This window comes from Hyperoodon ampullatus (genome assembly GCF_949752795.1).
Source record: "Hyperoodon ampullatus genome assembly, chromosome: 6".
Taxonomy (NCBI): Eukaryota; Metazoa; Chordata; class Mammalia; order Artiodactyla; family Ziphiidae; genus Hyperoodon; species Hyperoodon ampullatus.
This window is the reverse complement of record NC_136919.1, coordinates 121,025,044-121,050,011: the sequence shown is the minus strand read 5'-3', so window position 1 is coordinate 121,050,011 and position 24,968 is coordinate 121,025,044. Positions and strand designations below refer to the sequence as shown.

The following is a 24,968-nucleotide window of genomic DNA, read 5'->3' as shown; positions in this document are numbered from 1 at the left end:
TCCCTTTCCCTGTCCATTTTAAATTAAGTCAAAGATCCACTCATCTCTGATAATGAACATCTGCAGTGGGTGCCCATCTGGTGCCTCTTCTTGCCATAGAGTCCTTCCTTCTTGGGAGGAAATCCACATGCCCTACATGTGTGGGCAGACATACTCCAGGTCTAGACCGAGTGCTCAATGCTCTGGCTACTAACTGATTAAGGGATGGGCATAGGAACCAAGCCTATGAGTGAGTCATGGGACGTTATACCCACCACTGGACAAAGCCTGTCCAAGAGGTAGAAAGGGGACAAAGCCTTATTACACAGTCTGAATCCCTGGATGCAGCCCGTCCCCCTGAAGCAAACTAAATCCTAACCTAGTCTACACCGTCTCCTATGCTAAGGGAGCTTGATTCGTGTTTCTGTCACTTGCAACCAGAAGGGTTTAATGTTTTGTTGTCAGAGAGCATTCAAAAGTATTTCTCCCCAAATCCCCTGAACCTATTACCTCTTGAGGCCAGAACTCTCTTCCTTCTCGCTGGTCTTCCAGATAATCACGGATGATGTTTGTTTTCTGCAGAAACAGGCCCATAGAGTTGGCAAGCTCTGTGTCTTCACCAATTAAGGGATCTTCTAACTCTGAGGCCGAGAACAGACGAGAAAGGCCAATTCCCACCAGCCCAGCAACATAGTGACAGTACTGTAAAAGACGATTTTTAAAGTACTTTAATAATGAAACTTTTACTAAAACAGAAATGCCAGAGATCATTATCTACAAAAAACCAGGTTCCAAAACAGAAATGCCAGAGATCATTATCTACCAAAAAACAGGTTCCAAAAAGAATGTAAAAGATCTCATCTTGCTTAAAAAAACCACATTATACACCATGTACATGTAAGGAGGAAAAAACATTCCAAGAAGGATGTGCACAAAAGACTTAACAAAAGTGATCTCTGGCTCATGTGATGTTTCTGGGTTTATTTATTTATTTATTTATTTATTTATTTTACTGTATTTTCTATATCTGTACAATGCACATGCACTGCTTCTAGAATAAAAGGTTATTGAAAAAATAAACTAGTAAACTTTTTGATATCCCAAATTGGGAGTGAAGGCCATGAGGGAATAAGGAATATTCTAACAGAAACTAGAATACTAAGTAGAATTTAATCTTGAAGACATTTTAAGATCTTGCAGTGTCTCAAGATCCTCATTAAGAACATAGTGGCAGTACTTTTTTTTTTTTTTTTTTTTACATAACAAGGATGTGTTTTATTTATTTTTTAAATATACTTTTCTAAGTTATTCACTCATTTTTTAAAAAAAATTTTAATTAATTTATTTATTTAGGCTGCGCTGGGTCTTAGTCGCGACACTCAGGATCTTCAGTTGTGGCATGCAGGATCTTTGGTTGAGGCATGCAGACCTCTTAGTTGCGGCATGCATGTGGGATCTAGCTCCTTACCAGAGTTCGAACCCGGGTCCCCTGCAGTGGGAGCGTGGAGTCTTACCCACTGGACCACCAGGGAAGTCCTCAAGGATGTGTTTTAAGCATGCTGCATATTCGGTCCTCACAAACATCTTCTGGGGCACATTCAATAATTATCACCATTGTGCAGATGCAGAAACTGAGGCACAGAGACGTCACTTAACTTGCACAAGATCACTCATCTGGCCAGTCAGAGGCCAGGGATTCTCAGCCAAGCCGTATTGGCTTCAGAGGGAGTGTTTAACAACTTTGCTAAAACTCTGTCTTTCTCTCAAATGAAATCTGAGTAAATGTAAATCTTAATTGTCAAAGAAGTTTTTTTCTATACAAGTGGTCTGTCAAAGCTGTCCTCCCCGGAGAAGAGTATTCTAAGACAACTCAATGGAATACTCTGTTTTTAAATTGAAATATAGTTGATTTACAATATTGTATTACTTAAAGCAATACATTTATAAAATGAATGTCCATTAGACAACTTAAGAAGTGAAGAGGAGTTAAAGAACGTACCCTCTGCAGCAGAGTTAGGCAAAGACCAGAGTAGAGAGTGTCTCTGGTTGAAAGTAATACAGGGCTTCCCTGGTGGTGCACTGGTTAAGAATCCACCTTCCAATGCAGGGGACAAGGGTTCGAGCCCTGGTCTGGGAAGACCCCACATGCTGCGGAGCAACTAAGCCCATGCACCGCAACTACTGAGCCTGCGTGCTATGGCTACTGAAGCCCGCACGCCTAGAGCCCATGCTCTGCAACAAGAGAAGCCACTGCAATGAGAAGCCCGTGCACCACAATGAAGAGTAGCCCCTGCTCGCCGCAACTAGAGAAAGCCCGTGCGCAGCAACGAAGACCCACGCAGCCAAAAATTAATTAATTAATTAATTGTTTTTTTTAAAAAAAAGAAAGTAATACAAAGTCACAGACTAATCAAGGGGTACGATGAAATGGTAGAAAAAGCACTTGAAATATGTTCTAGGAGAGGAAGGATCTGGAAAGAGTAAAGATATGCTGAAATCAGAGAGAAAGCAGCCGTGGACAACTACACGAAATTTTTAAAAGACTTACTAGAAATTAATAAAAACATTACATATTACATTACAACATCCATATTGCTGTCCAAGGAAAAGTATATTTTATGTTAAGATAACAGTTCTTTGGGTAGAAGTACTCCTAGAATGGAGGTATTCATTTTCCTCTAAAGTGGAAGGAAAAGAAAAATCTTTACAAGTATTCAGTTTTATCTGATCAGAACTTCTATTCAACAGCCTATAATTAAGTTTCCTGAACAGATCTGCATGGCAGAAAAGGAAGTTACTGTGCTGATAACCAGTGCTGGTTCGTGGCCAGGAGTTTCAGCTTTAACTTTAAATTCATAAACTGATATTCTGGCAGCAGCCACACTCACGCTAACTCGTGGAGCATAAACCACCAGTTCCAAAGATGCTGTCATCAAGTTTTGAGTCGTGAAAAATGAGGAGGCCAGACCTTGGACCTACACTCACTCGATGAATATGCAGCAGCATCTCTTCTGGGATCCTAACCTAAACACTATTAGAGACGCAAAATATATACACAATTTAGACGTTTAAAATGTCTCTGCTTCCACTGAGGTGATGAGTAAGTCTCACAGAGGCCATTCCTATGGAAAATGGGCAAGACCCCCTCCCCTCCTATCTTGTATTTTGAGTCGAGTTTAGTCCCCGTAGTCAATTACGTCACTTTGTCCGCAGAAGCACGCTCTCCCCAACCCCTGGCCGACGTCCTTCACAGCTGCTGGTCAGGGATAACCTCTGGCCAGATGGAAGCCAGTATAACTGTGTCTGCCACATCATCTGCTCTCACAGCCCTTTCCAGCTGCTCTGTCCCTGGAGGAAGACAACCTGGGCCCCCCAGGGGCTCCTGCAGTGCACCTCCACGTATGTGCACCTACGAGCGCCATAAAAAGAGGTAGGCGGACGTCAAGAAACCTGGAACCTCTCGCATCGTCTTATTTGTATGAAAAGATGATGGGGAAGGAGGAGCGGGTATTAGAAAGGCACTCACTCCCCAGCGTAATGCAACTATGATCCAAGTTAGTGCCTTGGGATCCTCGTGAACCGTTTTGTTTCTGAGGAAACAGACACAGAATATAATTTAACAGTCTGATACCTACTCCTAAGTAAATGGGGCCAAGGTGGCACTGAATTTAAAAGTAAGCTCGTGGGGACTCCCTGGTGGTCCAGTGGCTAAGACTCTGCGCTCCCAATGCAGGGGGCTTGAGCTCGATCCCTGGTTGGGGAACTAGATCCCGCATGCCACAAGTAAAGACCCACCATGCTGCAAGTAAGACCCAGCACAGCCTAAATAAAGAAATGTTAAAAACGAACAGAAACCCAAATTTCATTTTAAAAAAAAGTAAGCTTGTGTTATGAAGGAACTGGAAATGACTCAGAAACACACACGCGTGCTCAGTAAAGGAAAAAAAAATAGAAGACACATTTTAAGATGTGAGAACTACTGATGTCTCTATATTACATGCAATACTTTGGTCATTAACCTCAAATTTCACAGCAAGTCAGAGACACTTTCATCAGCTTAATGTTTGCACCTCTGGGACGAGTTATATCTGCTCTGGCCTAACTCAGTGGTCCCCAACCTTTTTGGCACCAGGGACCGGTTTCGTGGAAGACAGTTTTTCCACAGACAGAGTGGGGGTGTGGGGGATGGCTAATGCCAGCGACGGGGAGCGGCAGATGAAGCTCCGCTCGCTCGCCCGCCGCGCACCTCCTGCTGGGCGGCCCGGTTCCTAACGGGCTGTGGACAGGGGTTGGGGACCCCTGGCCTACCTTGACGATAAACTCTCCAGAGCAACGATTATTCCAGGTATGACTACACGTAAGCCCCTGTTAAGTGTTTATGTGGAGACATTACAGCTGGGCTGTGAAACCACCCCTTGTCCCCCGGCCCGAATGTCACAGTGAGCACTGCCAGTTCATCAGTGCCACTCACACCAACAACGCTCCACAGGGACACTAACCTTGTCCCACTCCTGTTCAGACATCACACGCTTATCCAAAAACTCTGCCATCCCAAATCCCATCTTCCGGCAAATGTCAACAATCACTGTTTGGTATTTCTCAGCCAGATTTCGAAACTCCAGGGAGATCTGAAATGGAGGTCATAAAAAACAGAAAATATGAAATACGTATTAAAACTGGGAACCAACAGGGTACCTACAGATCATAAAGCAAAGCAACAACAGAACTCATTAGGGAAGACTCCCCAACGATCCAGCTGTAAGTCTAACATCTAGATTATGCTAGCTTTCTACATATTGAATAAGTTCGGCAAATTTCATCAATACTAAAATAGAAGGGTACAGAAATGCTAAAGTTTCTAGACTCAAAAGAAGATTCAGGGAATTCCCTGGCAGTCCAGGGGTTAGGACTCCAAGCTCTCACTGCTGAGGGCCCGGGTTCCACCCCTGGTCAGGGAACTAAGATCCCACAAGCCTCGGGGCAAGCCCCCCCACCCCCAAAAAAAAAAGATTCATAGTCTTATTATACGCTCATCTTCCCACCTAATGAGAAATGAGATAATTCAACATAAAACTGGACATAAGTGTAAGAATTTTAGGAAGAACGCCTCATTTGCAGACAAGCCTCATGATAATGGAAGATTCATGTGTGCAAACATGTCTTGGGCACTTCCTATGCAACAAGCACTGTTGTGAGCACTGGGATGCACAGCCGGGAGATGACCAGAAACTCCGCCCCCAGAGCTTATGTTCTAGCAAGGAGACCAGCCAACCATTGTCTATCCTAAGTTCGCGAATTCACACCATGAAGCTACGGTGTCTCCCTACTATAAGGCTACACTTTGCTAATTCCTTAAACAACTCAGTTTAGTTCAATCTGCAGCAGGCCATCCAACATTTCTTTTTCATAGCCCAAGCTTTAATGTCGAAAAGTACTATTGATGTTCTTAAAAGTCACTGCTACTGTACAAGTATCTTGCTTAAGTTCAAAGAAGTGTCTGTAGGTTATCAAAATAGAATATACTGGGTTGGCCCAAAAGTTCGTTCGGGTTTTTCCGTAAGATGGGATGAAAACCCGAACGAACTTTTTGGCCAACCCAAAAAACACCATGAAACTTCTCAAATAATATGCTATCAACACACAATACTGAAAACAGTGAATAGACTTTGCTACGCTTCCGAAGTGTGAGAAATACCTGGTCTATGTTTACAGAAAGGTTAGAGAAACTCCCTCAGGAAACACCTAAATTTAAGGACCTGAGGGAAACCCAGAGGGCTGCAGGGCACTGAAGGGGTTCAGAAGCCTAAGATCCTTTAGGATTATTCTGATGAACATAAACTGTTAACCCCCCAAATTCCATAAAACCAAACTGATCTCTCCAGAACTGTTCTCTCCAGAACAGCTGTTCCAAGACAAAGCCAAAAGGTAATTCCCACGTGGACGAACAGCTCTACCAAAGGTCATTTGAATCCCTGAATCTCCCGAGGACCTGGTCTTTCAACAGATCCCAGGCTGGGTCACTTCTATTTATAGGAGGGGAAAGGCCAGCGAGCTGGGGGAGGAGCGGCTTAGGCTTGAAAGCAAAGGCTCCAAAATAAACACTTCACTGCTGGATGTGAACCAACTTCAACTCTTGGGTACTTACTACATCATTATATAATTCAAAACATGAAAACAAAAATATCTAGGGAGGAGTGACCATGAAGAGCTCTGCGTTTTCCCAGAAACCTGAGGGAGGGTGGGGAGGGAGGGGCCCGACCGCCCCAGGCAGCTCTGCCTGAGAGGTCAGCCAGGAGGGGCTTTTCCTTGTCCCTCCAGGGAATTCTGTTTCCCAGCTACAGTACACTTCTAGGTCCCGGGGTTACTCTCTAGTGACTCCAAGTACACAAAGGAAGGACACCACGGGAGTCCACTGGTACAATGGAGAAAGGCCAGCCCCGAAGCAGGAGCAAGGGGAGCATGTGCACAGAAATCTCCCTGATTATAAACCTTAGGATGTTATGATCAAAACACTGGGTGCAGCTTTCCTGGTGGCGCAGTGGATAAGAATCCACCTGCCAGTGCAGGGGACATGGGTTCGAGCCCTGGTCCGGGAAGATCCCACGTGCCACGGAGCAACTAAGCCTGTGCACCACAACTACTGAGCCTGCGCTCTAGAGCCCACAAGCCACAACTACTGAGCCCGTGTGCCACAACTACTGAAGCCTGTGTGCCTAGAGCCCGTGCTCCTCAACAAGAGAAGCCACCGCAATGAGAAGCCCGTGCACGCAGCGGAGAGTAGCCCCTGCTCGCCACAACTAGAGAAAGCCCGCGCGCAACAGCAAAGACCCAACGTAGCCAAAAATAAATAAATAAATTTATTTTTTATTTAAAAAAATGGTTTCCTAGAACCAAGTGCTTTTAAGATGAAAAAAGGCAGGTGAAAAGGTGGAAAAAATATTTGGAATTTATACTGCAGATAAAGAATTAATATTCCTAATATTAAAAGAACTGCCACTAAGCCCATGTGCCGCAACTACTGAGCCTGCGCTCTAGAGCCTGCAAGCCACAACGACTGAAGCCCGTGTGCCTAGAGCCCGTGCTCCACAACAAGAGAAGCCACCGCAGTGAGAAGCCCACGCACAGCAACAAAGAGTAGCCCCTGCTCGCTGCAACTAGAGAAAAGCCCGCGCGCAGCAATGAAGGGCACGCAACCCCAGACCCCCAGAAGATGGTCTACAAGGGGAGCTGTACAAGCTCAGGGCAGGCACGCTCCCACGGCCCCCCTTGAGGGTGAGGTGGCCCAGAGGGGGGCCCTCTAAAGTGAGGGGCAGGAAGGGACTTCCCTGGCGGTCCAGTGGTTACGAAACTGGGCTCCCAATGCAGGGGGCACAGGTTCGAACCCTAGTTGGGGAACTAAGATCCCGCATGCCACACTGCGCGGCCAAAAAAAAAAAAAAAAGATGGACTTAAAAAACTAAATAAGTGAGGGGTGGGGGAAGGGCCTTTCTTGCCCCCCATCTGAGAGCAGTGCTGTGTGAGGGAGGCCCTCCCCTCAAACCCACTGTACACCGAACCCTCGGCAACCGGTTCACCCTTCAAATTGGAGCTGCTGGGACAAGCCAGCACACACACAAACTGCTCCTGAAGGTGAGGCAGGAGGCGTCTCCACACACTCCTCTCCCAAGCTGAACCACAGACGGACAGGACCGCCAACGCAAGTGTCTTAAAATTACACACGCTCACACAACACACAGCTTCGCGTATTTCACATTCACAAGGATGTAAGAGGTTAACAACAGCAAAGTAGCGACGCCTGCACTTTCTGTCCCCTTCACTCCACAGGAGCGAGTCTCTGCTTTTGAGAGCGTAGCGCCTGTGTGCTGACCCTACGACCCAGTACAGCAAAAGATGCATTTAGTCTTCACCTTGAACCTTCCAGAACAAAGTGTCGTTTTTATAAAGAAATAGACTCAGGTTTCATACGCACATTAGAATACTGTCTGAAAATTTACTAGCTATAGCTCCGAAATTATTTTGGCATTTATTTTCATATTCTTTCATTTTTGTTGAGTGGACAGGGCCGCTTTGATTTTTAAACATTTATCCCATGACCAGAAATTGTTTGTTATGAAGATTCAAGTAGTCTGGGAGATTGCTTTTGTTTTCGGAGGCTCCAGCTAGAACAATGTATGATTTTTTTTTTTTAAGTAAGAACACACTTCAGTTACAAGTGGGATGTTACCCTGTTTGCGGCCCTTTCTCTGCATTGGCAGTTTCAAAAGCTCACTGGTAAATGGCCATGGGCTTCCAGGCAGACGCCACCTGCTCTGGTCTTGTGAGAGGTGTCCCGTGAGAACCAATCGCCAGCACCTTCCCTATGTGAGAGCTCTACTTGCCTAACTCTTCACCAGATTTTTCTCTTTTCTTCTTTTGTATCGTACTATATGAACGCCACCTAATTTTTCTTCACAGCCCTTTTCTCTTGGTTTGTATGGTCCTTTATTTTATTTTTGGCTTGGACACTGAAGGTGTGATCTCAGTAATCTGAAACAGCCCTTGCTCCAAAGGAGTCCTTCTCAAACATTCTTCCGTAATGGTTGGATTCCTCCCCTCCCCGCTGAAGAATATAGATTTGTTTCAATAGTAAGGGAGCCACCACTTAAGGACTATTCTTCCCCTCAAATTCTGGCAACTGTCAACAAAAAGGGCTTCTTTGGGCTCTTAGGGAATATGAGACTTTGCTAAATCAAACCTTTATTTATAAGGTACGGAAGAATCACTTATTTATGTGATAAGACTTGCGCAAATCCCAGAAGAGTAGGTCCTAGTCGCATGCACAAGAGAAATCTGTGGGATCTTCTAAAGCTCAAGATTTTAATTAGAACCCACTTTACTCCAACTGAGTGGACTCAATACCTAATATTTATAGAACACTATTCTAAGTACTCTACATGTATGAGTTCATTCAGGCCTCGCAGCTCTAACTTTACAAACGAGGAAACTGAGGCACAAGCAAGTTAAGGGGTGTGTCCAGGCTCACACAGCTGCGAGTGGCAGAGATCATCCTGCTTCAGTCCTCAGCTCAGCTGCGAAGAGCCCGTGCCCTACCCCACAGCACGCCACCAGGTTCGGGGTGCCCCAGAGGCCAGCAGCACGACACACCTAGGCTGCATGCTCGGGTGCACTGGCTGGAGGACCCAGCTTTCAAGACCCTGGCACTGGAGTGCTCTTTCCACAGGAAGGAAGGCTGGACTTCCCAACGACATCCTGGTAATGACAGTAGCAGCTAACACCTAAGAGCCCCACCTACGTTAACTCTTTCCAGCCTCACAGCCCCACTAGGAGGCAGGGACCATTATTCTCTCTGTCTTACCGATGAAGAAACGGAGGCACAGGGAGGCTATGTAACGCAGCACCAGTTAACGAGTGGGAGCGTGGGGCCGCAACCCAGGCAGTCTGGCTTGAGACGCACCATCGCCACATTATGCTACACTGCCCTGAGACTGCTGGCTTTGCAGTTCCCGCCAGGCACACGGGCCAGCTGACGGCCACCCCACCAATCACGCGCACGACTGCGTCCCGTTAGTCCCGCTACCGTTGGAAAGTCCTCCAGGACTTGTCGGTCCTTCTCCTTGCTCTCCGTGAACCGCCAGTCGGGCTCATAAAGGTACGAGTGGAAGTTGTGTAACAGGGGGACCTTTCTTTCTATACTGATGGTCATGTCATCTTCCAGCGTGTCCAGGGCTCGGAGAACCAGATAAAATATGCATACTGCGTGGCTGTAAGAAAGGAATAACTATCAACACATTGGAACAAACGTTCAAAGATATTTGTTTTAAAATCACATCTCATTTTTGCTGGGCCATTTTCTAAACCCTCCTACACGCTTAACTCTACAGAACTATGAAGGGATATCCAAAACTTTTCGTACTTAATGCAACTTCTTGGCTTCTCTTTCTTAGATGGGAGAATGGACTTCTGTAGTTTATTTATAAAAAACAAATAAATAAATAAATAAAAACCTGCCAGCTGGACGTCACTACTACTCCCACAATGAGTTAACATTTAACTAACGCAGCACACCTGTAGAAAGACCAGCAGACCATTTGGCTGGAACTATTATTTTGCAGAGAAGATAAAGTCAAAGGACACAATAACTTCTCACTATCAATACTATCATACCTAACGGCTAAGTCACCTACGTAATCTGCACAGAGGCAACTTCAGAAGAATTAACCCAATATACCAGAAATGCAAAGTAGCGTAAGTGAAGCCAAGGAAAATGCATGAGCCGCTTAGAGACAGGTCCAGCTGCCAACACTAAAAAAAGTTAATAAACATCCCCTCCCCCTCCCTGAAAGAGCTGGGCCTGCAGGGACGCTATGAGATGGCCAGGTGCCTGGAAGGGCATTCTAAAGTAAACACAGGCGTTTTTCAACCGCGAACACTTCCTTCACCCACCGGGACCTGTTCAGGCTACGCCACAAGCACGGAGACAGCAACGCGAGGGGCCGTGTCAAAAAGTGGCTTCGAATGACCCGTGGCAAAGTTTTCTTTCCCCCGTCACAAAGAGCTGCCTGCGCCACTCACCGCATTTCCCCATCCAGCGCCTGGATAACAGCTGCGAAACTGCGACTGGTCTGATTCAAGTACTTGTAACAAGTTTTCAAGCTGCTGCTGAGCGAGTCCTGCGGGCAGAGGAGACACACGGCGGTGGGAGACGCGGAGGGGCTGGAGTGGGGCTGGGGCGGGCGGCCGGCTGCCGCGGGGCTCCGCAGCCGGCCGCACACGCCCTCTCCCCGCGGCCGGTCCTTGGAGGGCCAAGTGGCGGGGGGCAAGGGGCAGCCGCGCGGGGGAGTGCCCGCGCCCCTGGGCGCCGCGCCGGGGCTCAGCACCAAGGTCCGCTTGAAAAGGGACATGGCCTTGGTGCCGCAGGCGACTGCGGCCATGGGAATCGCGGGGCCAGCGCAGTTTCTCCTCCATAGACCCGAGAGGAGCGGAGGGGCGCCCACCGAAGGGCGGGACCGGCTCTTGCTCCACCGCAATAGGCTTGGGGCGGCGGAGCAGGGAGCGGGCGTCCGCCGCCCCTCCCGCCCCGCGGCCAGCCCCGCCCACCCTGCCCAGATGCGAGCGCCGCCCCGCGGCCTCCGGCTCCCCACCCGCGCCTTCCTCACCTTGTTCCCCTTCTCCCCAGAACCCGCAGGCTGTTAACGGAACCCGAATCTCTCCGGCCAAACTTCAGTCAGGCTCCTAAATCCTCCACCTTTGTACTTCTGTGTTTATCTTTTGCGTCGCTCAGCTTTAGCAAGAAACCTGCTAAATTGGTTTAGCCAGAATCCCTCATCCGCCATGTATGATCACCCGCACCATGTGGCCCGCTCCTCTTCCCGCACCGTCCCAGCGGCCTGACCTGCCTCCAGCAGAATGCCCCTCACCCCAGATGTGTCCTCTTAGTACTTTTCCGTCCACCCACACCTACACTCTGCTCCTTGCTGTATTCGGAACCGAGCCCAGTTCTATACTGAGGTCTCTTTCTCTATTGCAATTGCTTTTCTGAATGAAATCTGTTTTTACTCCTTTAACTAATGTCCAGTTCTGGTTTTACTTTAACACCTGTTAAACCTCTATTATCCTCTGGAAAGCTAGCTATTCCTTTTAAGATTTTTAATCATCTTTCCCTTTCAAATCAGTGAGCTGTAACGATCTTTACGAACCTTATTTAATCTTCCATAAGGAAGACAAAAACTGTTTTTTCCAGAAAAAAAAAAAAAAAGCCATGTTCTGATATGCAAGCATATCAGAAAGAATTGCTGGCTGTTTTGTATATTTTTTAATGGAGACTTCATATTTTAGAGCAGTTTTAGGTTCAGGGAAAATTGAGTGGAAAATACAGAGTCCCCATATACCACGCCCCCCAGTCTCCCCCACTCTCTTTTTAAGAGAGAAACGGGAAACATTTGCAATATCTAACAACAGGGGGGATGGTTTAAAATAAATAAATAAATATATGTACACGTACACACACACACACACACACATATATATATATATGTATATAGAAATCCCATAGTCACTTTGGAATGTTAACAGTGAACCTTGGGACCCTGCTGGAGTCCAGGTGAACTATCTTCTTTTCATATGTGTTTATTTCCTACCATGGATACATGTTCTTCTGTCAAGAGAATAAACCTTTTCTTTTTAAATCACATAATCATGAGAAATTATTGCCAAGTTCAATAAAAAAAAATTAGTAAAAATTAACATTTACTAAGCACCATATATTAGTAAAAATCATTTCATACATACAGTCTGGCATATAAAAATACTCAGTGAAGGTCTGATGAGTAAATGAGTAAGTTCAAAGAGTATTTAAAAACAATTCACCAACTCCTTCCCTATCAAAATGTGGAGAGGCAAGACTTCACAATAAAATAGAAGGAACAGAATAACAGCTCTTTTCTGAGCTCTAAGCCAGCTCTTCACGTACAACTGTTGTTATCAGGCCACAATGATTCCTTTCACTGCACTGGCAAATGTTTTAATCCCCGGATACAACTAAGGGTTTGGGGGCTGATGTCAAAGGTGCATCACACATTGGGACTTCCCTGGTGGCGCAGTGGTTAAGAATCCACCTGCTGATGCAGGGGACACAGGTTCGAGCTCTGGTCCAAGAAGATCCCACATGCCACGGAGCAGCTAAGCCCGTGCGCCACAACTACTGAGCCTGTGCTCTAGAGCCTGCAAGCCACAACTACTCAGTCCACGCACCACAACTACTGAAGCCCCCGCGCCTAGAGCCCGTGCTCTGCAACAAGAGAAGCCACTGCAATGAGAAGCCCGCCCACCGCAACGAAGAGTAGCCCCTGCTCGCTGCAACTGGAGAAAGCCCGCGCGAAGCAACGAAGACCCAACGCAGCCAAAAATAAATATAAATAAATAAATTTATATATTTAAAAAAAAGGTTCATCGCACTCGTTCTGAAAAGCAACAATCTTGAAGGACGCCCCCTCCTTTCCAACACACCTTCTCCACTCTTTTTTTTTTTTAAAGCAGTCATCCTTGTCTTTTTTTTTTAATATAAATTTATTTTATTTTTGGCCGCGTTGGCTCTTCGTTGCTGCTCGCGGGCTTTCTCTAGTTGCGGTGAGTGGGGGCTACTCTTCGTTGCGGTGCACGGGCTTCTTATTGCGGGGGCTTCTCTTGTTGCAGAGCACGGGCTCTAGGCACATGGGCTTCAGTAGTTGTGGCACGTGGACTCAGTAGCTGTCGCTCACAGGGTCCAGAGCACAGCCTCAGTAGTTGTGGCGCACGGGCTTAGCTGCTCCGTGGCATGTGGGATCTTCCCGGACCAGGGCTCGAACCCATATCCCCTGCATTGGCAGGCGGGTTCTTAACCACTGGAGCGAGGTCACGAAATCACTTCGCATCTCCTTACCCCATCATTCTTTTTTCCTGGCACCTATTTGTGTCAATACCTCATTCTGTAACAATAATTTCCTCAAATTGCCAAGAAGATACAGGGAGATTTAACTATGAAACACACTATGGAAAACACCACTGTTAAAAACATTTCCACTGCTTGCTTCCCATGAGCTAACGGAAAAAAAATCTTTTAAATAAAAAGCTAAAGCTACTGTGGCCTGTCCCTAGAGCCTCCTGATGTTTTTCTTTGCTGTCTGAGATGAGCGTGCTCACAAGAACTCTCCAGTGAGAGAAAACAGGGATAAAGGGCATTGAGAGGAAGAGTGTGCAGTGGTGAGAAGTACAGGACTGTCCTCCCACGACTGGGGCTCCACCTGGAAGACAGTTCCACAAGTGGACGGCAACCAGCCCTCCCCACGGCCTTCCATTCAGATTAAGTAACATAGGCTCCCTCAGAAGGGAGGGAAGACCCCACAAACTTGAGAAATGAAGTTACGTAACAGCAAGAGTAATACCTGCCACTTACTGGGCAGCTACTACATGCCAAGCACAATACAAACATTACGCAACCTTTTAAAGATGATATGATACAGACCTGCAATCCACCCAAGGTCTTCATGGGCAGATGTGTAGCAGAATTCAGAATCTGTAGTGTTTTAGAAGACAGGCAATGAAATACACATACAGCCTGTCATGGTGGAATGGCTCCCTGTAACTGATTATCAACACTTCTTCAGCAAAACATGTGAATAGTTATACTAAGTGGGGTCACTTTATTACATATCAGAGCACATTGTACTGCCAAGGGACCTTGAGCCAGACTTATTAAAAACCTCTTTGTTTTCAGACCATTTCGGAGGTGGGAAATTGTGATTGACAGATCGTGATCCACTGTCTCTATTTTACGGAGGAAGAACCTGTTGCTAGAGGTTAAGTCACCAAAAGGAATAGAGTCAGGATTAAACTTCATAGACATTAGTCTAAGTAACAGGATTTTGACTTGATAGAAGCCAGAACTGCATGATTACAAAACACGGAGTTTTTCCATGATGTGCTCTCTTAGTGATGTCACACAACTTGCAGGTGGTAGTATGATGCCAGATTTACTGATATGCTCCTAAAAATTCAGGATAAGTCAATTTAGGGAACCCTGAACTCCTACAGCCAAATCCTTCTGTGACTGAAATGATCTCAGCCCTCCATGTCTGCTAAGTGTAATTTTTCCCCCAGCTTCTTTGTTACCTAAGAGAGAAACGAAGATAATGTTAAATGAAGGAAAATGGTTTTTCCTGTTTCCTCTAACTAGAGGTATACTCAGCTATTTTTAAAAAATAGTTCATGGGGGTTAAAAACGGCTCAGGAAAACTACAACTAACAAAATAATACTGTACTGCATTGCTCATCAAATCTTAAAGCTAGGAGAGGGAATAGTCCAGGTCTCACTTTTTAAAAAATTAAGAAGATTATACTGTGAATATCTTACCCCCACCCCTTACTGTGGCCACCCATTCGCCTCTCTAGAGGTATCCAATGCTACCATTTTTTCCAAGTCTTATTTCATAGAGAAGGAAATGTGACACAGAGAAGTCTCTGGACCCAAATCACAACCCTATAAATTGTGTCCCCTGACTTCAGACGCTCAGCTCCCTTGCCCTGCTATCATTTTTCTTTGTAGTACTTCTCTCCGCCTGAAATATTGTATATTTGCTTTTTTTTTTTCCTTCTCTCTCTCTTCTATTAGAATGTATGATTCGCAAAAGCAAGGTCTTCACCTATTTGGTTCACTGTTTTTTGGGGTTTTTTTGTTTGTTTGTTTGTTTTTTTGCGGTACGCGGGCCTCTCACTGTTGTGGCCTCTCCCGTTGCGGAGCACAGGCTCCGGACGCGCAGGCTCAGCGGCCATGGCTCACGGGCCCAGCCGCTCCGCGGCATGTGGGATCCTCCCAGACCTGGGCACAAACCCGTGTCCCCTGCATCGGCAGGCGGACTCTCAACCACTGTGCCACCAGGGAGGCCCTGGTTCACTGTTTTATCCCAGCACCTAGAACAATATCGAGCGTGCAACCAGTGGCCAGATGTTTGTTAAATGAATATCGGAAGGATAGGAAGGAGGGAGGGAGGGAGGGAGGGAGGGAGGAAATGCACAACAGAATTGGGAAGGGCAGATAGAAGCCAGAAATTGCTGTGTGCCCGTGATGTGTCTGGTGCACAAGTGACAGCACTGGAATGTGATCAGCTCTCTGGGGCCAGTCAAAGCCTGTGCTCTTTATTCTGGGTGGCCTCCAGAGTGGAAGCATGAAGGTCTTCAGACAGGCCAGGGATGGCATCATGGAGCCACCACTCGAGAGCTTCCAAATTCAACTCCTTTATGCCACCCACAGTTTCCTAACCTGTAAAATGGCAGTAATAATAGCACTTATCTCTTTAGCGTTGTTGTCAAGATCGACTAAGTATGGTAAGTTACAAAATGGCCGTAAAGTTTGTGGCTCTTCCCATCAGGAGGTGGAGTCTATCTCCACCTCTTCGCATCCGGGCTCCCCGTGTGACTTTTTTTGGCCAAGAAGACAGTAGCAACTGTGCGTCAAGCAGAAAGCGGAAGAGTGCGTGCACACTGGGGTTTGCATGACTCAATCAACAGCGGAGAGTTCCCAGGCTAGTCCGCAGGATGAGACACACAGGGCCCAGCCTCCCCTCAATGCTCCAGCCTACAGCCTGCTCATCAGACGGTCCAGCCACATGCCAACCAGCCAGCTGAGCAAACCCAGTAGAAATGACTCAAGTTGGCCCAGACCAGAACTCCCCAGCTCTCCAAGAGAACAGTGAACTAATTAACAGTTGTTATTTTAAGTCACTGAGTTTGGTTTTTTAACCGTGGTAAAATATACATAACATGAAATTGACCATCCTGACCACTTGTGAGCGTGCACTTCAGGAGTGTGAAGTCGCACTGTTGTGCATCCGGTCTCCAGAATTAAGCCACTCCGTTTTGGGGTGGGTACCCAACGAAAGCTAACTGATAACATGGAGATAACAGACTTCAAGAGCTTCGCCAGTGCCTGGAACACAGAACTCAATAAATGCTGTCTATTAATATTACTATTATCGTTATTAACTTGATTATTCTCACAGTTTAATCTCCTGATTCCATTCACCTGTCAAACTACTGTTCCAAAAATACTGCTTCCATAGCGCCACAGGTGCATTTGACCACTGCCTGCTTCACGGAATACAGCTCAGCTCCTGCACTCCCACATGTACCCACTGCGCTTTGCACTCAACTCCAGCCACACACACTGTGCTTAGTCCCACCTACATGACTTGGCTCACACTGGCTTTCCCCACAGAGGATCCTCCCCCACTAATCTAAATCTAATACCTCTTTTCAAGGCCCTACACTTTGCAAAGCACTTCTGTGTTTTCTAAAAACTTTTCACTGTAAAACAGTTCGACTTCACTAAAACTTCCTGAAATCTCAATGTACTTAAGATGACTTGGCACCTCCTAGGTATCTTTTTTTTTTTTTTTTTTTTTGCAGTACACGGGCCTCTCACTGTTGTGGCCTCTCCCGTTGCGGAGCACAGGTTCCAGATGCGCAGGCTCAGCGGCCACGGCTCACGGGCCCAGCCGCTCCGCGGTATGTGGGATCCTCCCGGACCGGGGCACGAACCCGTGTCCCCTGCATCGGCAGGTGGACTCCTAACCACTGCGCCACCAGGGAAGCCCCCTAGGTATCTTTTGTACACCTGCTCTCCATCAGGCTGGGAACCGACTGAGGATACACAGTTTCCAGTCTGTGTCCATCACACAAAGCGTGTTCAGCTTTTAGCTGAACCTGGACAACCCTCTGCTTAATGTGACTCTCTGGCCCATCACCTTAATGACCAGCAGCATGATGGGGTCAAGAGAGTGAGCTCTGGACTCAGACTGCCAGGGTCAAAGGCAGTCTCCACAAGTGAACAGCTGTGGGACCTCAGGCAATAACTAACCTCTCTGTGCCTGTTTTTTCATCTATAAAAACAGGAAAAATAATAGTAGCTTCCTCACAGGGTTACTGGAAGGTTTAAATAATACACGTTAGGAGGCGCTGGGCACACAGTAAGAGCACAATAAATGTTAGCCATTATTATGACACCCTTTACCTAAAAGGTAAAGATCTAGGTTTAAAAAGTCTTTCAGGAGGACATCAAGATGGAAGAACAGACCTTGAAGGGGTCTGGGCTGACCATGGTTCTAAGTCCACAGCATGGTGAGACTGCCTAAAAAAGTCAATGAACCAAACAGACTTAATTGATATTTATATAATTAAAGTGGCAGGATACACTTTCCTCTCAAGTACTCACAGAACATTCTCCAGGATAGATCACATCTTGGGTCACAAATCAAGCCTTGGTAAATTTAAGAAAATTGAAATCATATCAAGTATCTTTTCAAACCACAACACCATGAGATTAGAAATCAATTACAGGAAAAAAATTGTAAAAAATACAAACACATGGAGGCTAAACAATACGCTACTAAATAAATAAGAGATCACTGAAGAAATTAAAGAGGAAATAAAAAAATACCTAGAAACAAATGACAATGAAAACACGACAACCCAAAACCTATGGGATGCAGGAAAAGCAGTTCTAAGAGGGAAGTTTATAGCAACACAATCCTACCTCAAGAAACAAGAAAAATCTCAAATAAACAACCTAACCTTACACCTAAAGCAGCTAGAGAAAGAGCAAACAAAACCCAAAGTTAGTAGAAGGAAAGAAATCATAAAGATCAGAGCAGAAATAAATGAAATAGAAACAAAGAAAACAATAGCAAAGATCAATAAAACTAAAAGCTGGTTCTTTGAGAAGATAAACGAAATTGATAAACCTTTAGCCAGACTTATCAAGAAAAAAAGGGAGAAGACTCAAATCAGAATAATTAGAAATGAAAAAGGAGAATTTACAAGTGACATCACAAAAATACAAAGGCTCATAAGAGACTACTACAAGCAACTATATGCCAATAAACTGGACAACCTGGATGAAATGGACAAATTCTGAGAAAAGTACAACCTTTCAAGACTGAACCAAGAAGAAATAGAAAATATGAACAGACCAATCACAAGTAATGAAATTGAAACTGTGATTAAAAATCTTCCAGCAAACAAAAGTCCAGGACCAGATGGCTTCACAGGTGAATTCTATCGAACATTTAGAGAAGAGCTAACACCTATCCTTCTCAAACTCTTCCAAAAAATTGCAGAGGGTGGAACCCTCCCAAACTCATTCTATGAGGCTACCATCACCCTGATACCAAAACCAGACAAAGATATCACAAAAGAAGAAAATTACAGGTCAGTATCACTGATGAAAATAGATGCAAAAATCCTCAACAAAATACTAGCAAACAGAATCCAACAACAGATTAAAAGGATCATACACCATATCAAGTGGGATTTATTCCAGGGATGCAAGGATTCTTCAATATACACAAACAATTAATGTGATACACCATATTAATAAATTAAAGAATAAAAACCATATGATCATCTCAATAGATGTAGAAAAAGCTTTCAACAAAATTCAATACCCATTTACGATAAAAACTCTCTAGAAAGTGGGCACAGAGGGAACCTTCCTCAACATAATAAAGGCCATATATGACAAACCCACAGCAAACACCATTCATAATGGTGAAAAACTGAAAGCAATTCCTCTAAGATCAGGAACAAGCCAAATGTGTCCACTCTTGCCACTATTATTCAACATAGTTTTGGAAGTTCTAGCCATGGCAATCAAAGAAGAAAAAGAAATAAAAGGAATACAAATTGGAAAAGAAGTAAAACTGTCACTTTGCAGATGACATGATACTATCCAGAGAAAATCCTAAAGATGCAACCAGAAAACTACTAGAGCTAATCAATGAATCTGGTAAATTTGCAGAATACAAAATTAATACACAGAAATCTCTTCCATTCCTATACACTAACAACGAAAGGTCAGAAAGAGAAATTAAGGAAACAATCCCATTTACCACTGCAACAAAAAGAATAAAATACCTAGGAACAAACCTAGGAGGCAAAAGACCTGTCCTCAGAAAACTGTAGAACACTGATGAAAGAAATCAAAGATGACATAAACAGATGAAGAGATATACCATGTTCTTGGATTGGAAGACTCAATATTGTGAAAATGACTATACTACACAAAGCAATCGACAGATTCAATGCAATCCCTATCAAATACCAATGGCATTTTTCACAGAACTAGAACAAAAAATTTTACAATTTGTATGGAAACACAAAGGACCCTGAATAGCCAAAGCAATCTTGAGAAAGAAAAATGGAGCTGGAGGAATCAGGCTCCCTCCCTCACTGTAAGATAACACCTCCTAAAAACCAGAACTGTCTGGAGATGGGCAGTCTCCAGAGGTAGTGAATTACCTGTCACAGGAGGTGTTCAGGAAACTGTATATCCTGGATTGTAAAGCAGTGACTATTTTTCTGTTTTGGGTCACAGATCCCTGGAAGCATCTGATAATAGTGAACAGAATTCTTCCCCCCCCCCCAAAACACACAAATATACAGTAACATAAATATCTGCAAATAATTTCAGGAAAGGGCCAAGTAAGAACTCTTAGCCAGAATCTCCTAATTAAACAAACATCTATTGATCAAGGCACAGAAGAAATTTAAGGCTGTATTTCCTTTAGGCATCCCTCAAAAGATTAATCCCCTATCCCAGCCAGAGGTGATTTTTCCCTTCTGTGAATTTCCTTATGGCATTTACTATATTCTGCCACAGTTACTTAAGTTTCTCTTGTTTAAAAACGTAGAGGTATCTTGAGGGCATTGCATCCACCTTTTGTTCATTAATTCACTAAAGGTACATCAAACAAGACTCCTGTTTTCAAATAGCTTAAAGTCCAGAATCAAACATAGAATCTTAAATCTGAAAGGTACTCTGGGAACATAAAACCCATAGACAAATAACCACAATGCAAGACTATGGGACTGATATAAGGTAAAACAGTGCTAGAGAAAATGGTCGAGGGAGGGTCACAGGTAACATTAAAGGGCATCTCGTTATGGTGACTTCCTAAGCTCTCTATGAACAATTTTACAACGTTTTATCGACCTGACAAGACAATGAGCTCTTTGGGTGTCTTATTTGTTTATATATGTCATCCTGCCCTTCTGCACCCAGTATAAAGCCTAAAGCGGAACAGATGTTTAATAAATATCTGCTGAATGGTCAACAGAGGTGGCATTCACAGAAGCCAGACCTCGAAGGATGAGAAGGATTCTGAGTTATAAGACAAAGGCAAAACTTTTCTTTCTGATGGGAAACTAAAGTGTTTTAATAAAGGACAACAACTAAAAGTATAAACACAGGACGGTATTTGTGTTACTTCCATTGGGGAAAAGAATTTAGAACTTTTGATATAACCCCGCTAATTCAGGTGAACGTGTCTATTCATTCAATCATCACTTAGTGATTTTCTTGTTGGAATAAATACCTTTGTAAGCATTCATTTAACAAAGGGTACAGGAATGAGGAAGATGAAATAGAAATAAAACCAAGACTGGCCTTCAAGCAGCCAACAGGGTAGCTAATCGACAGATATAGAGAAAATTAATAAGAACTTGCAAGAGTAGACAAGTATTCTAAAAACCTCAGGGAGCACTGAGGAAGAAGGGATTGATCAGACTGCAGGAAAGGGGGAGAAGCTTATGGAGGTGGTGTAACTGAAAACTGGAAGGATGAGTAAGGTTTCATTCCAGAAAAGGTATTCGTGACAACATTTGCATAGTTCATTATGTTCACAAAATTCTTTCACACGTCCTCTTCCACTTAATCTACCATGCCATCTCAGTTTTGTAACCCACATATCAGAACCCAGAAAAACATCAATCTCAGGGACAGAACGCAATATGAAGCAAAACTACTTGAAAACCAGTGTCGTGAACGAACAGAAACATTTTAGGCAGCAAGACAACTTGGGGATGGGGGCGGATGCCTAGGAGACCAAGGGCAGCCGGGCCCGACATCTGATTAAGGAGAGGGGAACCAGGCTGGGAGGGTGGGGCCGCCTGACAGGGGTCAGGGGTCTGCTCCCCCGAGGGAAGGAGGGAGCCCGAGGCGTTTGGCACCCGCTGGCCGCAACCCTGGCCCTCGATTCTGGGCCTGCCGGCCAGGCCCAGAAGCCGGCAGTCGCGCGCAGCCTCCCTGGTCCGCCGGGATGCAGGCATGCTCGGCCCACCTGGTCCATCTTGGGTATCACCTTCTGCCGGCCCCCCATCTGGAAGCGTAGCAGGTTGTAGAACTCCTCGGGGTGCCCCAAGCACTTCACGAACTCCATGCTGGCGGCGGCGAACCGTCGGACCTCGGAGCTCACCTCGCGGATACCTCGGGCTGGCCCCTACCCGCAACCAAAGGAGGATTAGTCGGAGGGCGGGGCGGAGCGGAGGCGGGCCCAGCGCGGCGGAGGCTAGCCCAGCGCGGCGGCGCCACGCCCACCTCCCCACCAACTTCAACTGGCCTCAGTCTCTCGCGCCTCTGCCCGCGGGCTCGCGGGGTGGACTGGCGAGCGCTGATTGGCCAGGGCCGCTCGCACCAGCAAGATGCCGGCCAATCGGCGGCGGGATGTGTCTGGCGTGAGGACCACATCCTAGAAGCTAATTGGAGGGGGAGAAAGAGGCAGGCGAGCGGGATTGGTGCTCTTAATGGGGGCGGGCCTTTGCTTTCCTCTGCTTTCCCAGTGCGGGGCTGGAGGAGTGAACCCAGACTTTGAGAAGCCCCCCGAGGCGGAGCTCAGTGCGTGGGAGGCTCGCTCCGGCCCTGCTTTCGCTGAGAGCTCAGCGGGCCAGAGCCCGCTAAGCCCTCCACGTGTTTGTTCTGCCAGGCAGATTAGCTCTTCCGGGACGCGCTCGGCTCACAGCCGCGCCTCGAATGGGTGCAATCAGCCTGAGGCTTCCGAGCATGTAAATTTAGTCCCAAAAAAGGATCTGAAGCGTTTCTACGGCCTATCAAAGGGTGATGTGGAAATTTTTATCTCGATCCTAGAGCTCTCACAAGCCCTGCAAAAATACGTGCTACCCCAACCCCCAAATCTATTTTAACACCGCAATCAGTGATCCTTTAAAAAATTAAGGCAGCTCAGATCACTGCCTAAAAACCCTGCAATATCTGTCCATTTCACTCGGTAAAAGCCAAAGTCCCCACGAGGGTCTAAAAGCTCTGCACGAGTAGCCCTCCATCCCCATTACGTCTCTCACCTGCATTTTCAATCCCTCCTTCCTTGGCCCCAGGACTTGTCTACACTTCCTTCTTCCGGCAATATTTTTTCCCCCTGATATGCAATGGGCTAACTCGATCACCTCCTTCAAGTCTTTGCTGAACCCTCACCTCATTTAGGCCCACCCCCATCACACTGTTTTATACTACAGCTTGCCCCGCCCTCAGCACTGCTGACGCCCCGGCCTGCTCTAGTTTTTCCCGTCCTATTGTTACTGACTAAGGTCTTTGGACTCTTTAGTCAATAGAAATTGATGAAGCCAGATCAGGAATTCAGGCAAGGCGTTACTGGGACTCCAGGGAGTGAAGACAAGTAACAGGTTCCCTTGCTCACTCTCTGAAGGGGGGAGAGCTTGTGTCCGTTAAATGGGGGGAAGGTAGAGGCAGATCAGTGGGTGGCGGGCGGGGCCAGAGGGGGGGCTTAGGTGGTCTGCGCACCCCTTTGGTGGCGCTGTGTGCAGGGATTATGTAGTGCCCGCTTTTGTTCCTGGCACCTCAGAAGTGAGTTGGGTTTGGGTCTTTTTGTATCTTATTGTTCATAATTTGCCCCAACTGCCCACGCAGGCAGTTATTTTTAGTCCCTTATAGTTTCTTTGTATTCTGTTGCTCATTTGTCCAGGTGCAAGCCACCACAGTAAAGGGTCTCAGGTCCCAGCCTATCTCAGTACTGATCACGTTCCTATCTCAGTACTGATCACGTTCTGATATAAAATACACAGTTTACTTACGATGTTTAGTGTCTGTTTCTCCTTGCTAGAATATAAGTTCAATGACGACAGACCTTTGTTTGCTCACATACCTCCAAGCCTCCAGAACAATGCAACTCTTTGATGTCCCCTCAGCATTGCAAACTTAACATTGCCCCAACTGGAATCTCTCTCCCATTGAGACTGCTTCTCCTGTGAATGGCACTAACAGCCTCCCAGTTGCCTAATTATAAAATCCAAATGTCATCCCTAACTCCTCCTTTCTCTCCCTACACCTGCCCTTTGTAAGTCATTCAACAGTTCTCTGGAATCCAAGAAACAAACATCTCTCCTCTTAATCTCTCCTCTCTGCTCCATCGAGGTTCAAGCCCCACCTTCTCTCTCAAACTGTTACAGGTCAGTTTCCCATCTCTCTCTCTCCATCCATTCCCATGTAACAGCTTGAGTAATCTCAATCTTTCAATTTTATTTTATTTTATAAGGTATTATGATTTTAATTAGCTTAAGGTGAGGCCCTGTGGGCTTCTAGACTTTGGTTCCATGAGTCCAGTCTGGCAACACAGAAAAACAGACTGAAGGGAGCTTCACTGAGAACTGACTCATTTACCTACAATTTCTTTTCGTTGTATCTGATGTTTGGTCCTTTTTAATTTTTATTTTATTTTTTTATTTTTATTTTTATTTTTTTTTGCGGTACGCGGGCCTCTCACTGTTGTGGCCTCTCCCGTTGCGGAGCACAGGCTCCGGACACGCAGGCTCAGCGGCCATGGCTCACGGGCCTAGCCGCTCCGCGGCATGTGATATCTTCCCAGACCGGGGCACGAACCCGTGTCCCCTGCATCGGCAGGCGGACTCTCAACCACTGCGCCACCAGGGAAGCCCTGTTTGGTCCTTTTTAAAACTCTGTCAAGTTATAACTTTGTATCTCTACTTGCATACTGCTTTTGGCCAGAAGACATAAAGCTAAGAGTTTTAGCACTCCCCTGCCTGTTAAAAGGACCCTGTAAAAAACATTCCCTTCTTTCAATTTTAAATTGCACAAAGGAAATGCCGTTCCAGATAAAATCTGAGAATTCTGGCATAGAATAAAAATCCTCCCATCATTTGTCACCTACATTCCCTTTGGATTTCAGCCTCCTATTCAGTCACTGGACGACTCTCAAACCCTGATCCAGCCCTGGCAGCACTTCCCACACAGGCCACAGTAGTCCATACCCCAGGACTCAAGTAATTCACCTGCCCTGAATGCCCTTCCTCCATCCTCACCAAGCTACCTGCCACGTCTTCATTACAGCGCAGGTGGACTCCCCTGCTTCAGGAACCCTTTTCTGAAGCTCCCTGGTCTCTCCTTTATCTGTTCTTCAGATTTAACAAATACCCACTGAGCACCGACAACATGGCAGACACTGGAAAGCACAGAGACAAAGTAGATGAGGTTCCATCCCAAAGAGGGAGAGACAGAAGCATCTGGCGCGGTGCTGCTGTTTACTAGGCACAGCTGGAGCCCCCTCCAGCTCCGGAGTCGGGTCCAGGTGCCCAGCCAGAGACTGTGGGAATGGACAAACGGACAGTGACCAGACCATATACAGTATCACAGTTCT

The 24,968-nt window shown here is 45.9% G+C and overlaps 1 protein-coding gene across 2 annotated transcripts in view; it reads right to left on the bottom strand.

The window, feature by feature from the left end:
- The window catches only part of FDFT1 (farnesyl-diphosphate farnesyltransferase 1), a gene marked incomplete at its 5' end in the record, with an annotated part of 46,280 nt that overhangs the window by 11,141 nt on the left and 10,171 nt on the right, over positions 1-24,968 (bottom strand). The window contains 5 exons of one of the 2 annotated variants that reach the window (XM_079705715.1): positions 490-681; positions 4,479-4,607; positions 9,557-9,740; positions 10,552-10,649; positions 21,627-21,785. In XM_079705715.1, coding sequence (XP_079561841.1) covers positions 490-681; positions 4,479-4,607; positions 9,557-9,740; positions 10,552-10,649; positions 21,627-21,725 — 702 coding nt within the window. Of the gene's footprint in view, positions 1-489; positions 682-4,478; positions 4,608-9,556; positions 9,741-10,551; positions 10,911-21,626; positions 21,786-24,968 lie in introns of those variants that run through there. The other variant, XM_079705714.1, reaches the window with a different exon arrangement.